The sequence below is a fragment of the Polyergus mexicanus genome, unplaced genomic scaffold (genome assembly GCF_030449975.1).
Source record: "Polyergus mexicanus isolate NDT 795.1 unplaced genomic scaffold, iyPolMexi1.0 SCAF_14, whole genome shotgun sequence".
Taxonomy (NCBI): domain Eukaryota; kingdom Metazoa; phylum Arthropoda; class Insecta; order Hymenoptera; family Formicidae; genus Polyergus; species Polyergus mexicanus.
The window spans coordinates 678,722-693,813 of record NW_027223334.1 but is presented as its reverse complement, the minus strand read 5'-3'; the positions used below and the strand labels follow the sequence as shown (position 1 = coordinate 693,813).

General features: G+C 42.1%; 1 protein-coding gene across 3 annotated transcripts in view; it reads left to right on the top strand.

Moving 5' to 3' along the window:
- The first annotated feature begins 434 nt into the window (after window positions 1-434).
- Ena (ENAH actin regulator enabled) overlaps window positions 435-15,092 on the top strand; it is a 15,003-nt gene continuing 345 nt past the window's right edge. Inside the window, exons 1-7 of one of the 3 annotated variants that reach the window (XM_070307287.1) lie at window positions 435-697; window positions 10,346-10,667; window positions 11,020-11,177; window positions 13,016-13,077; window positions 13,234-14,342; window positions 14,511-14,696; window positions 14,804-15,056. In XM_070307287.1, coding sequence (XP_070163388.1) covers window positions 693-697; window positions 10,346-10,667; window positions 11,020-11,177; window positions 13,016-13,077; window positions 13,234-14,342; window positions 14,511-14,696; window positions 14,804-15,056 — 2,095 coding nt within the window. In that variant the 5' untranslated portion in view covers window positions 435-692. Of the gene's footprint in view, window positions 698-9,136; window positions 9,684-10,345; window positions 10,668-11,019; window positions 11,178-13,015; window positions 13,078-13,233; window positions 14,343-14,510; window positions 14,697-14,803; window positions 15,057-15,092 lie in introns of those variants that run through there. The other 2 variants (XM_070307286.1, XM_070307285.1) reach the window with 2 other exon arrangements.

The following is a 15,092-nucleotide window of genomic DNA, read 5'->3' as shown; positions in this document are numbered from 1 at the left end:
ACTACAGAAAGCATGGATAAGAGAAGAGAATTGACGTATGTATGCATTTTACTTTCATATGTAAATGTCAAAATATGATTGTTCGAGGAGAAGATAGGGAAAAAAGGAAATATACGAAATGTCAATGGAACTGTCAAAAGAAACAAGCACCTGTCAAACATTTCATCTATCTGTCATTTCTCTGTATTCTTCTACCGTTCTCCTGGATTTATAAGAAGATATTTATCGGACGCGAATTTTCACAAATTCATGAAGTTGATCGAAAGAGAAAGGGAGGGAAAAACATGGCGGAGCGCAGGCAGGCAGAACGGGAGAAGAAAGAAAAGTCCCTAGCCTCGCTGGCGGCGCCCTCTGTCATCATTTCGCCTTTCGCGTCTCTCGCTTTCTCGTTGCAGCGCGTGCAACGCCGAAAGCACCGTATATAAAAGCCGCGTATACGTGTGTGTAGGTGGTAGGGAGTAGGAATTCGTGGTCGGCAATATGGCCGGCCAGATGTGCAGCGGCAGGGTGTCACGGTGGTGTTAGTGCCGCGCGTTGGAACTGGAGAGTACTCGGTCCTCGTTATTTATATGTCGAACTATCGCAAGTCTTGTCCGAATCTCGCGTGTTTTCATGGGCTCGGTGATATACTGTGCAGGAGCAGGAATACGGCTTGCATGAGGGCATAGCACACGCTCACCGGCCAAGCAAACATGAAGTGAGTAATACGTGCATCTGTAACGGAGCGCGAAAGAGAGAGAGAGAGAGAGAGAGAGAATCTCTCGGAGAGTCGATGGAGAGAGCGACCGACCGACCGACCGACCGACCGACCGTGATCGAAAGCTTCGGAGTTTTTCCCTCCATCCCAGATCGACGAGACGTCGAGAATATTGTCCTCGGTCAATATCGAAAGGGCCGACCGTCTCGTCCTCGCCGTCGTCGATCTCCAACAATCCGACAATGTAAGACGTTAACTTTCGGCGGACGAGATGGATCGCGAGGAACCCCCCGTGATATCGATCACGCGACGTCAGTTCGAGGGGGGTGGAGGGGGGGGGGAGGCCCGCGCGGATCGTTTTGCCTTTAATTCGATCCTTTTCCCTCTTTTAAAATCCCGAACTCGGACCGCGAAAGGATAACGCGGCTCGCCTGCTGCCCCCTCCCCCCCCCCCCGCCCCCGTCTGATCCGGCCATCGGGGGCGAGCAAGGACGATCGTAACGATTTTTGACAGCATCGCAATTTTCACCGGTGATCCGGATAGTCCGTTCTTCTCCTCTCCCCCATCTCTTCCGTTATAGCACGCGTGCTCCGCTTTCGCTTTTGCTTTTTTTTTTTTCTCCCTTTCTTTCTTCACGAGCGCTCCGCGAGCGCAGCTTGCCTTTCGGAGGCGGCGAGTCCTGCGTTTATTACGTCTCCTTCCTCCCTCTCTTTCTTCTTCTTCTTCTCCCTTTCCCACTTACCCTCCCTCCTCCTCCTCCTCCTCCTCCTCCTCCTCCTGTGCGTGCAACGTCCCGCCCGTTGCACTTCTGTAAAGTCTTGGCCTTACATTTTTGAAATTTCGATATAATTGATGGAGTCCCGGACGCCCCCCCCCCCCCTCCCTCGCAATCTCCTATCAATCGTGTACACTGAAACTGTCCGTAAACGAAATGTCAATCTCTCACGGGACATACCCGTTTTATTATTTTGCGCCGATTGCGTCTTACAAATAATACGAAGAGCTTGTCCCCTTGTCATCATTTTTCTTCCATACCGGGTAAATATTTGGCGCTTTCTGCATATAGCGTGTATTCCTGAAACGCGTAAACCTTCACGTTTGACGTAAAAGCCGAATGTATATTGTCATGGTAATGTTGAATTTCAGGTTCCTTTCAACGCCAAAACCGTCGTCCCGTCATCTCGCGGCGTTTCTAGCTCGTTTCCATGTAAATGTTAAAATTTAGTTAATCGGTTAAAGCATTGAAAACGCAGGTGTTTTTTTTTTTTTTTTTTTTTTTTTTTTTTTTTTTTTTTAATTCGTTGAACGTAACTCTCGAGATTTAACGAGATTCATCCGACTTTCCATTGTCCTGTCCGCTTTCTTGGAGGGACAGAACTTGCTGAAGTGTCGCGTTTGAAAGCGCAATCTCGACATTTAGTTTCAATTCTGCACGTTGTACGTATCAGATTGCATTGATGCGTAATGCAATATAGTGTATATCTCGCGGAGGTTGCGTGACGCGTTCAAAAATGCGAAGGTTGAAGATAACGCAACGAAATTGTAGCGTGCTCCGAGGCGTTTGAATGTCTCTCTCTCTCTCTCACTCTCTCTCACTCTCTCTCTCTCTCTCTCTTTCTTTCCCTGGCAGGAACGAGTTTAAGTCCAATTTCTATGAGCATGACACATTCGCCGCTCGACATACACTTATTCTCTCAATTGGAAGGTGGAAAAGGTGGAAAAACTTAAAACTCAATGTTCGAAAATTCCTTTTCACGTATATGTTTCAAATAATATTGATAATTAATTATATACGGTTTCACTTCGGACCGTCTCGTATAAACAAATTAATCGTTGTAAAACGTTAATGAGGGAAAACAGCTGATTGTGATACCGCTATATAATTAATATTTTAACTTAATTTTGTTGCATCCAAAAATGGACTGTTATTCATTTTCTATGTCCAATATCATGTATTTTGAATAATCAATTTTAGATAAACGTGCATTATAAATGAATTTCCATTATATCAATTATTGCTTCCTCATTGAACAACAATCGACATTAATGCATATAGCATACAAATCTAGCTCTGCGCAGATCCTGCAATTTTCTGTTACTCCACGACTCGAGCCAATCGCGGTGCAATTATGAGAATTTATAATTTTATGCCCGACATTCAATATATGCCTCACATGTGAACTCGGCAAAAAAAAAAAACATTTTTATTATCTTAACGCAAACAGAATTGCGTGTACTATTGCAAGATTCGTCTAGTAATCTCGATTAAAATCATACGCACCGTTGCACGTACCAGCGAATGAAATATATGTATAATAATAATATAAAAATCTAATATATTATTATTATGTTATACATATACATATATAATTATATAGACCTGATTTAAAAAAAAAAAAAAAAAATCGACACCGTTTCATCGTTGTTATTGCATTCAGACACAGATGCACTTAATGTCGCGAATGCCCAAGTCTTTAACGGTATAAAGCGCTCGTTAAACAATATTAATAACAATATGAGGACAGCAATGAGCGCGTGCCGAGGGTTCTGATTCAGAACTCTGATTTCGTCGTGAAAATCGAGAAATACGGATCGAATACTTTTCGGGGGAAAATGCGCGATGACTTCATCCCTGATAATCCTATACACGGGGTGTCCCGCTGATGACAAATTCTCGTAGCGAAAATTTCGCAGAAAGCGCTATCGTATCAGCGCGCAAGTTTTCGCGTATGATTTTAAATATCCTGACATAATGAAATCTTTGAAATAAGAAATTTTTATATCTGCTTGAAATAAAACATTGACAAGATTGAAACGAAGCCAAAGATATAAAACCTTATTATCCGTGTTTGTTTATAGTCTCTATTCGTTTTCATTCCTTATCTTGTACGACTCTATATAAAAGACTACAAAGTCAGTTTTGCTGAAGAAGAAATTAATCTGAATTCTTTTTTCCATCTATTGTATAATTTTTTTCTAGAAAGAAAAATTAATTTTAATGCCATTTTTTTTTTTCCCCCCTCAATTACGAAAAGAGATGACAACTCTAGGATTTTAGCCTATATATCGTCGAGTATCGAGCGTGCGAGACTTGAAAAGTCAGCGCGACGAAGGCCACGAGCGGACTTCCGCTCAATTCCGCGTCATTCCGCCTCGCCTTCGCGGAGGCGGTGGAGGCCTCCTCCTCGTCTTCGTCTGTGTTTTGATCCCCCTGCGGTCGATATATATATGTACACACACACACACACACACACACACACACACACACACACACACACACACACACACACACACACACACATATATATACGCCTCTCGTAATGATTCCGTACTATTTTCTCGCCACTGAACAGAGTTAATGACCACACCTGGGAAACGAACATTCGCTCGAATAACGTACCCTATATTCGTATCGGTGATTTTATGGATGAGTGTGTGAGGGTACGCGGTGTCCCCTTTAACGACTCTGCGATCACTGGGTCGAAACTCCTTTAATCGCGCAAAAGGGTCGTGCCAATTTTCACATGTAGACGCAAAAGATACAAAAATTATCTGTCTAAATTTTTAAAACTTGCCTGCATTTAAGTACAAATATTTCTTTAACGTCGACAATTTTCTAAAAATTCAAAAAAAAAATATCTATAACATCGGTTGCATATAGAATATTTTTTTATTTTTTATTTTTAGAAAATATATAATATTTTAAACTATAATACTTGAAGTATATAATACTTTATTTGTCAATTAATTTCATTTTTATTTTTTGCAATTGTTAATAATTAGAATTAAAATTCTTATTAAAGGTAATCGAGATATTTAATGTACTACGAGTTAAAAATTAGAATGATAGCTTTTCAAAAAACTTTTTTAAGAAACAATCAACTTTATCTGTTTAAATTTTTAAATCTTGTCTACATTTAAATGCAAACATTTTTTCAACGTCGACGATTTTCTAAAAATTGAACAAAAAAAAAAATATATCCTATATATAACCGATACTTTATTCGTCAATTAATTTCATTTTTATTTTTTGCAATTGTTAATAATTAGAATTAAAATTCTTATTAAAGGTAATCGAGATACAATATTTAATATACTACGAATCAAAAATTAGAATGATAGCTTTTCAAAAAATTTTTTTTAAGAAACAATCAACTTTACGTCGACGAATCTGTCGCTCGGATACGATTGACGATGGAACGGAGCCTTATACCTGGCGGAAATGTTACGTTTTGTAACATCAACGATGTACCAATACATTTTCATACACACAAACATATGTGCATGCGATAAATACATATGTAAACGCAAATCACTATCGCTCCTACCGGGGAGAGAACAGACCGCCATATCATATCCCACTGTCATTTGCTAAACTGTGGGTAAAGCTGTATAATGGGTCTCAATCTCGCCTTCAATAACCGAGCTTCAATTAATTTTAATGCTGCAATATGGTGCAGATTGCTCGGGTAACCCACATTTACCCTCCATTGATCAGCTCTCAGGATTTGAAGGAAGAGCTCTATTATATTCATATATTGTGTAATTACAAAAAAAAAAACTCGATATTTTACAATCCGCGAAAAAAAAAGATTACAAGAATTAGATTTAATATTAAGTCAAATAGTCAATTTAGATTAACGGATTGATAAAGATGAAAAATTAGAGGTAACGCATTATTCTCACAAGCTTTTTGCTTATCTTATTCCGAACGGGTATCTTTAGTATACACGGGACATAACATGGCGAGCTGTGATACGTAGCGTCTCGACATATAGGTATACGCGTGTAACCCATAGGTTGTACGTTCTTTTGTTAAACGTCCATTGTCGCGCTCATTGTGTTGCACCTTGCGTCGACCCGGGGAAGATTCTTTTACTTTCTTCCGCACGGGGTACGTTCGCATAAAGAGGAAAGGGGGAGATGGTTACCACTTCTCTATATATGCAAACGATGCGGCTATATCGCACTTTTATTCTTGATGTTATAAAATGTGACGTTTTCAAGATTTTCATCCTCGTGTTCGTTCTGTTCTTCTCTGACTTGTCTTATGAAAAAAATTTATCAAAATAATTTTGATTTATTTATACTTATTTTTGCTTATATGTATACAAAACGTGGCGGGATAATTAACTTCAAAATTGTAAAAGAAATTTGTTTTCGAAATACAATCATATTACGAAACGTCTTATCGCTAATAATTCTGAAGAAATATGGAATCTCTCTGTAAACGTTATATTATTTATATTCATATTATATATTGTTGAGATTGAAAGAAATTGCGTTTTCGACTTTACGATCGATTTCAATTTATAAGAATAAGATTTAAGGCTTGTGTTGGAAAAAAAAAATAGTCCCGAGGACTACTCGAGTGTCGAAGCTTGACTTACCTATCCAATTAACGTCGATGCACAGCTACCTGCCATATGTCGCTTTTGGGTATCATATTCGTTTTCTCAAGGTGAAGCCATTACAAAGCCATATGTCTTTCTGGAGCGTTAAAAAGTATGTGCAATTATAAAGGTGGGTATACACTTAGCGAACGAACACCGAACGAACAGCGAATGCAAACGTTCATTATTATCATTCAGCAGATATATACGCCAAAGCGAATGCGAACAGAACGTTCGATTCGCATTCGGCTCGATTCCCTCATGAAACGGTACATCAAAGACAATTCGTGCGAGAAAAACGTTCAAAACATTTCGCATTTGCTGTTCGTTCGGTGTTCGTTCGCCCAGTGTATACCCACCTTTAGGTGTACAACTTTGCTTCCGCCGTTTTCCTATAGATGGCTTTAGCGGTAAGTAGCGGTCGAAATAAATAGATCATAGACGTCATGCGATAAACTTGGGCATCCGTCAACATAACCCCATAGAAACATTAGTCGATTTGTGTCTGCGTCATAAAGTTATTCTCGATTGAAAATGTCAGTTTACGAGCCAAATTCTCGTCATTTGCGAGAGGTTTTAATTTTCTGCTTCAATATGAAGAAATCTGCGACTGAGGCTCATCGAATGCTCTCAAATACTTACGGTGAAGCCGCTATTAGTGAAAGAACGTGTCGCGAGTGGTTTCAACGCTTCAAGAACGATGATTTTCACGTCGAAGCGCGGCATAGCGGTGGAAGAGAGAAGGTTTTCGAAGATGCAGAATTGGAGGCATTACTTAATGAAGACTCGAGTCAAAGTCAAAAAGAATTGGCACGATCATTGGGAGTGACTCAACAAGCAATTTCAATATGTATAACGAGTTTTTTACAATAAAGCCTCGAATTTCGGGGAAAAAAAAAACGGCGGAAGCAAAGTTGTACACCTAATAATAAAATTTGTTAATTCAAAAAATAAGGAGGGACACAATTAATAATTATTGAGGGAATTAATAATTATTAATAAATAGAATTATCGAAATTTTTAACGACTAAAATATTTTGCCGAGATATCAGGGATATCGGAGTACACGACCCACGAAATCTCGAGGCTGACAATAATTCCGTAGTGACACTGAAAGCCCGTATAAATTTCTCTCTCGCCCGGATCGCTTCGATAAACCAAATCTCGTGACCAAGAAGACGTGACAGCGCTCGACGTTCAGGATCCAAACGTCATTTTTTTCGATACGACACGCATCGTTCGCGCGCGCGCGCGCGAAAGTCCGCCGAGAATTAATAATGGAGTCGTCATCGAACGGATTCGTCATTGTCGACGAGGCTAGAATAATGTAACCGGCTGTATGAAAGCGAAGCGTAATGCGTGCACGCACGTAGATGGAATAAATTCGATATCCAATGCGTCGCGTGTGCCGTCATTTCATTCGTTCGTTGCTTCCTCTCGCAGAGAGAGAGAGAGAGAGAGAGAGAGAGAGAGAGAGGGAGAGGGAGAATACTTTTCTTCTCTCCGTCGTCTCGTACAATGCAGCGAGATAATAAAAACGCGACGAAAACCGCGACGTAAAATTGCCATTAAAAAAATCATGCACGCGAAAGCGACATTTCTCTCGCTTCAGGAGGATAGTCTTTGTTCTCACAAATTATATAAATTTTAAAAATTTGAAATATTTCGACTAAATTAAAACATTTTCGGCCAACGAATATTTTACCAGTCCCGAGGAGAAATCTACGTTACAATTTAATTTTTTTTTTTTTTTTATTTATTATTTGACATTGAGATCCGTGAGTGGCACGCGAAATTATAATGCAATATTTCTTGCGATGCCTATCAAGAGGAGTCCGATTGCGAGACTTTCCGGATGATAAAGATAGGATTGTATCGAGTGATCATTTCATTTGATTTCATTTGTTCGATGAAAGGTTAACGGTTAACGCTCTCTCAGCATTGCTGGAAATACAACGGGGTGAGAGTATGTTTTCGCGTACGACGAGCTACGTGTCGGTTACATATCACACGATTGAGATTTACGCCGTTTTTAGATTTACCCGAAATATACCTGCGAGAGGAGGATCTAAGGCAACGCCCTCCGGAACGCATTCGTTCCACTTTTGCAGACGTAATACACGGGCGCTCTCAAATATTTGATCTATGTATACCGGTCGAAGAAAGAAGGAGAGAGAGAGAGAGAGAGATATATACTCGACATTATACTTCCGGTTGCTGATACAATGCGTTTCGCGCTTTATGCTCTAAAAGTTCCGGCATGAGCGTGATAAATCCGTGTACGCGATCGGGAACGCGACGACGAGTCCGCGATTCCGAAAGAAGTGCGTTACGTGTCGCATATAAGCGATTCGTCTTTCAGAGAGTCCAAAAGTTCGAAACGAGATACTCGCGCGTTGAAAGAAAACTTTCCTCCAAGTATTACGATGAGATTTTTAAGCCCCTAATCTCGCTGTTTGTAATAAACGAAAAAGTATTTTGATGCCTGTATTAAAGTTGTCGGAAAAACTCGACGATCCCTACAATAATGCATGCGTTAAATTGCGTGCGCGTTTGCGCGCTTGGGCCGACAATTATCGTATGCAAGGCCGTTCGGTCTCTGACCCATATATACGTAATAGCGATAGCGCTAATTGGCAAATCCGCCGTATATACATATTTCAGTATCGTTGGCCGAAATAGCGAGGTTTGACAGTTAGAATGTGTACGACGAAGAAATTTTCGGTTATCGAGACGAAGGAGGAACGATCGCTCGAATCCAGAAATTGAATCCAGATAATAATATAATAATGACAGAGAGATGACAGAAACAGCTGATATTTTTGACGTACGCCTGACAATTTTTTATGACACGCGGACTCGACCGTGAATATATCGGGGGAAGTGATCGACGATGTTTCTTTTATCCGTTCTCTCTTTCGCTTTATCTCTCGCGTTGCAACGCAAAAAACATGTGTCCTCGACACATGGATCGCGACGAACGTTGTTACGGCCGAACGTGCGTTATCATTCTATTCCGACTGTGCACAGTAGCAGGACAGAACGGTGGAGGAAGTGGCGGTATCTCGCCACATCCTACCTCGTCCTGTTCCCGTTTTGCCAACGAACGGAGCGCGGGAGTTGTTGCTTTTCAGTGCAGTGAAAGCGACAGCGAGCGAGCGAGCGAGCGAGCGAGCTCTTCCGCGAATCCTAGATCGCAGACGTTTAATTAAATCTATAACGAACGCCGTGTATTTATCGACACGCGATTTATCTCGCTCCTATAACGACGCGGTCACTGATAAGGGAGCGATCGGTGAGACGAAGATGATCACCTAACGGGAGGAGGAAGCTCGCTCTCCCTTCCAACGATCATGTGGGATTCTCGCGCGAGCTCGTCTTTCAAAATCAACAGGACGAGATGGTCCTACGAGGCCTACCCCACGTCCGAGGATCGGGACGCTTACACGTCCCCCAGGATGCGTTGTCCCCCTGCGACGATGCAGGAGGGCCCCGCGTTGCCGCAACGTGCGAACGTGCAGCATCGTACTACTACTGGCTATCGCCAGCAACGATCTTCCTGGCAGCAGGACGGCCGCTCGTGGTACACAGGGCACGTTGATTTTCTTCTTTGTGTCCTTCGCCTTCTCCCGCTCTATCGCTAAATCGGCCAACTCTCGTCTCGTCTCGAACCACGGCGAGAATCTAAAGAACGGACGTCGCTTTCGAGATCTTTCGCGACGCTTGTACTGTGTCCGCGTTTCACGTTGTTCGCTTATGAATGGATTGCAAAGTCAATCTCCCCAAGATACGACAGATTGGAAAAAATGCAAATCGTGATATATTGGAGAAATTTGGTATAATCTGTCTCTTTTCCCGAGTTCGTGAATTATCATCCTGGTTGCCACGCACTTTCACGCACAGCAAAGAAAGCAAATAATTCTGGTGCAACCGTGTGAATCGCTTTTAATCCGGCTGTAATATTTACCCGAATTCTTTTGTTAAGATATCTTTAGATATGTCAACAATATTGTTGTCTCTACATTTCTTGTGCATTTAAAAAAAAAATGCACGGATAATTTTCTTAAAGGATTAAAAGTTAAATTAAGAAACATCTCATCGTCAACCTTGACATCTTTTTAACACCGAGAGAACGACTCTCTCGTAATTTAACGAAGAACGCAATGAAAAGAAGCGAAAAACGCGAAAAATTAATCGCAGATGATCGAAGGAAGTTAATTGACTAGAAAACCAATGTTTTTGTTTTGTTCGCAGCGAAGTGAGCATATCATCCGCCCGCGCGTCGGTGATGGTATACGATGACGTGAACAAGAAATGGATACCAAGCGGCAGCTCGTCCGGCCTGTCCAAGGTTCAGCTCTATCATCATCAGGTGAACAATACGTTCCGCGTGGTCGGTAGGAAGCTGCAGGACCACGAGATCGTCATCAACTGCGCGATCCTCAAGGGACTCAAGTACAATCAGGCGACGGTCACGTTCCATCAGTGGCGGGACAATAAGCAAGTCTACGGGCTCAATTTCTCCAGTAAGGACGACGCCGACGCCTTTGCCCGGGCGATGCTCCAGGCACTCGATGTAATTCACGATCTCTCTTTTTTTTTCTTATCGTATTGTAATTATCTTATTGTTAGAATCAGCTTGGATCAATTATTATTTATTATCGATTTAGTTTATAGTGTCATAAATGCTGCGAATAGTATTCGTCTCGCAGAAAAAAAAAAAAATTTATATTCTCTTTGTTTTGGCATAATTGATGTTTATTAAGATATCGATAAAACGAACGAAGAACGTCGTCGGTATATTTGTTATTATGGAACATCGATTTGGTTTGATTGTAATTGCAACAGTCGACTTTGTCGGACGTTTTCACAATTGGACTTGTCATCCTTAATTAGCTTTTAATTACACATCACGTGTTGTTGCGTAGGTGCTGAGCAATGGCAGTAACATATCACGAAGTCTCGCTCCGACAACCGCCACGACTACTCAACAGCAGACCACCTATCAGCAGCAGCAACAACAACAACAACAGCAACAACAGCAGAGCCAGGCAACCGCTCAATATGAAGAAGACATGGGATACAGGTACGCCTTGTCCTTTCTTCCCCCTGAACCTACTTTTCGTTTTTCAACGATTTACGGCGTGACTATTACCTCGTTACGGCGGATTATTTCCTGTCACGAGATATGATGCGACGCGCACAAGAGTCGATTCACGGCTACGTTTCCGAACAAAGGGCAGGCAATCTTGTTTTCTCTCTCTCTCTCTCTCTCTCTCTCTCTCTCTCTCTCTCTGTGTATTTGAAATTTTTTTCTTGTTTAAATATAACAAGTCGGCGTTGAAGAGCACGCGAGACGATCTTAATATCTACGGCATCGCGATATCATAGGATAAAAATGTGAATAGTATTATTCGGGGGAGGGAGGTTCATCTGAAGCGAGAATCACACATCTGTCCTGACTGGTTGCAGTCAAGGGCGTAGCGCGCGGATCTCCTTGTCCCTGGGCCATCTGCCTACAGGAGGCCAGACGGCCCTGCCCGTAGGCTCTGCCACCACAACCCCCGAGCACCACGCGACCGTTAGTGGTGCCATTGACACCGTTATTCAAATGGGCTGCGCGCGTGGCTCACCGGGTGATGGACACACGAGGTGATCTTTCGCGGCCTTCTTAGCCCCTAATAACCTAGAATTTTAATTAGTTGTAATCGATTTTTCATACAATGTATAATTTTATTAAATAAACGAAATGGTGCGAAAAGCACGAATATCAGGAGGCAATGGTTAAGCCGAGGAACAGCTTTTTTCTATAAAAACTCCGTACATATATTCAGAAATGATAAATGTAATAATATTGCAAATTTACAACGTCAGGTTAATATGGGTTAAAGGCCATGCGTTTATTTAGGACTCCTGATTTCCTGTAGTGGAGGCTGCGGGCATTTAACTACGTTAGAATAATCTTCCATTCCTTTCCCCATTTTTCCTTACATCTCCTCTCTTTCATTTTCAAGTAGTTTACAAAAAAAAGCGCGATTCAGTGGTTTTAATAAATCGACTTCTGGTTTCTCTTGTTTTATTCGATATTCTTCTCTCTTTTGTCTAATGAATTAAAAAAAAATCAACGCATAAAACGAGAATCGGCGGAAAGATATTCGCGCGGTGTCGAAAATAAAATCGCAGAGACGAGGGCAGGAGAATTCCACTCTCCGTCTGTTGCATTCCGCGCTGCTCGAAATAAACCCGAATGCATCGTGCGACCGAGCTCGTGGCATTTTTCCTTCGGTTTTTCGTGTCTTACAAAATTCATGATGCTAGACAGATTCGATATCCGGAACGGTTTGTCGACGGGAGGGGGGGGGGGAGGGATGGATAAGAAACTTTCTAAATATTACACAGATTCGATAGGGATAAGATAACGAGCGTTTGCTACCCATATTAGCTCATTCTTTATAAAAGTGCTATGAAAGTCCTATGTGCCTTGAAAATATGTTGGACTAGTATTTTCTTTAATTCCTTGGACCCGCATAAATTTAATCTCGATGTTTAAATCTCTCGATGTGATCTGTGGTTTAGTTTAGGGTAAGAGTTCCCTCCACTATTGTCGAAATATACATATAGCGGGGGAAAAAAAAAAAAAAATTGTAGCACGATATTGTTTACGTAGCGATTAAATTTACTGTACGATTAATTTATTTAAGTAATGATAAAGTTTTTGTATATGTGTGTGAATATTAAAAAATATTCTTTAAAATATATAAAGCGAATTTTAGTTCAATCTCTGTCTAGGATTATACTAGTATATAGGTCGTCGAATATGTCCATTATGTTAGTCTAGTTGGCTGGCCCTACTACGCTTTGCATTAATAATGATATATCAACGAAAAAATAATTTGTATCTAATTCCAATTTTCGTTTGCGCAGAACTATGACCAGAGAGGACGTGGCAATAATTCAGGAACGCAGAATGTCCCAGCAAAGTCAAGGTATATTATGTTCTCTCTCTCTCTCCCTCTCTCTCTCTCTCTCTCTCTCTCTCTCTCTCTCTCTCTTTCTCTCTCTTTCTCTCTCCTAACGCATAAACATTATAGTATATTAAATAAAAATAAATAAAAACAATGACAAATTAATATTCTTTACAGCAACCGGTAGTCCTAATCCTATATCACCGAGTTGTCCGCCGATTGCGCAGCAGCAGCAGCAGCAACAGCAGCAACAGCAACAACAATCCGGTCACCATCGAACTTCGTCGGCACCGCCGGCGCCGCAGCCACCACAACAGCAGCAATCGGCGCTAATGCAGGGTGTCAGCGGTATGGCCCCAGTTCCTCCACAAATGTCAACTGGACCACCGCCGGTACCGCCGCCTCAACCGCCGATTGCACCCCCCGCCCCGCCATGTCCACCAGCAATGATGAACTTTAATTCGTCCGCTGCACCGGCGCCACCGCTGATGATGAATCAGTACGCGCAATCACCATCATCCCAATCGAACCTTGCAAATCAACAGTCCCAGTCTATTTACGTTACTAATCAGGCAAGTCAGTACGGTGCCGCGCCTACGAATAATCAGTACGCAAGCGCCGCTTCCGTTGGCGGCACCGGAAGCAGCGGTGCGAGCAGCGTCGTGGGCCAAAGTCCAAACCAGTATCCGCAATCCAGCAGTCAGAATAATTTCTATGGTACTAATAGTCAGACGAGCAATTACGCTACGGGAGGACAGGCTAATGCAGGCCAATACAACCAATCGACCGGCAATCAGGCCGCGCCGTATGGCAGCGGTGGTGGTAATCAATACGGAAGCAGTAGCTCGATAAATCAGTACGCCGCCGGTCCGCCGCCGCCCGGTCCGGGAAGCCAATACGCGGTCGCGCAACCCGGTCAATCGCAGTACGGCACCATCGTGTCACAGGCGCAAGCACAATATGGCGGTACAGGTAGTCAAGCAGTTCCCTCAGCAGGCACCACAAATCCGTATGGGACACCATCAAATTCGGTGAATCAGTACGCGGCCGGCGGACACCTTACGGTCGGCGCTAACTCTTACGCTCCCATTGTTAGCAGCGGCCCGCCGCCGCCCCCAATGGTACCGCTGACTGGAATCGCCGCACCACCTCCACCGCCACCACCACCCGTACCTAATGCTAACAATTCCATCGCCAGCGTCTCGTCCATCAATTCTTCAAGCGATCCACCGCCCGATACTAATTCATTAGCCGCCGCTCTTCAAGCTCGTCTTAAGAAGAAACAAGTAATCTTTTTTTTTTTTTAACTTTAATCTTCTAATGAAAATAGTTATCTCTCGTAAAAATGTAAAATGGGAATTATTAATATATTAACATATTAAATAGACATAAAAATAGCAATTATATATCATAACATGTCAATATTATATCAATGAATTTTTTTCTGCCAATAGCAACAATCACAGCCCGTGGAAAACAGCGGATCGAGTACTAGCAGTAGCGGTAGTGGAAGCGGTGGCAATTATGGTACTTTAGGAAGAGGTGGAGGCGGCGGAATGGCTTCCATGATGGACGAGATGGCCAAAACTTTGGCACGCCGACGAGCTGCCGCCGAGAAAAAGCAACCTGAACAACCACCGGTATATAGATATCGCATAACTTAAATACTTTATGCTTTGTTAAACACATTCAAAGATTGACGAGAGAAAAAGAGAAAAGGAAAGATAGAAAGATTTTTTTTTCGCAGGAGCCGGAAAGCTCACCAGACAAAAAATCTTGGGATAAGAACAATACATCAAATAATAAATTCTCCAACGGCGCCGAATCGCCGAAATCAGTACGCAAGAGGTTTGGCTCGGCCTCGGAGGATACCCTCCTCAAGGTAAACGGAGTTAACGACGGAACCTCGTTTACCGCGCAAGAGATGGAAGCCTTTAAAGTGGAGATAATCAAGGAAGTGCGTAAAGAGTTCCAAAAAATGAAACAGGAAATAATCGATGGTACGGATATATTATTATTATTGCAGTTATAAAAAA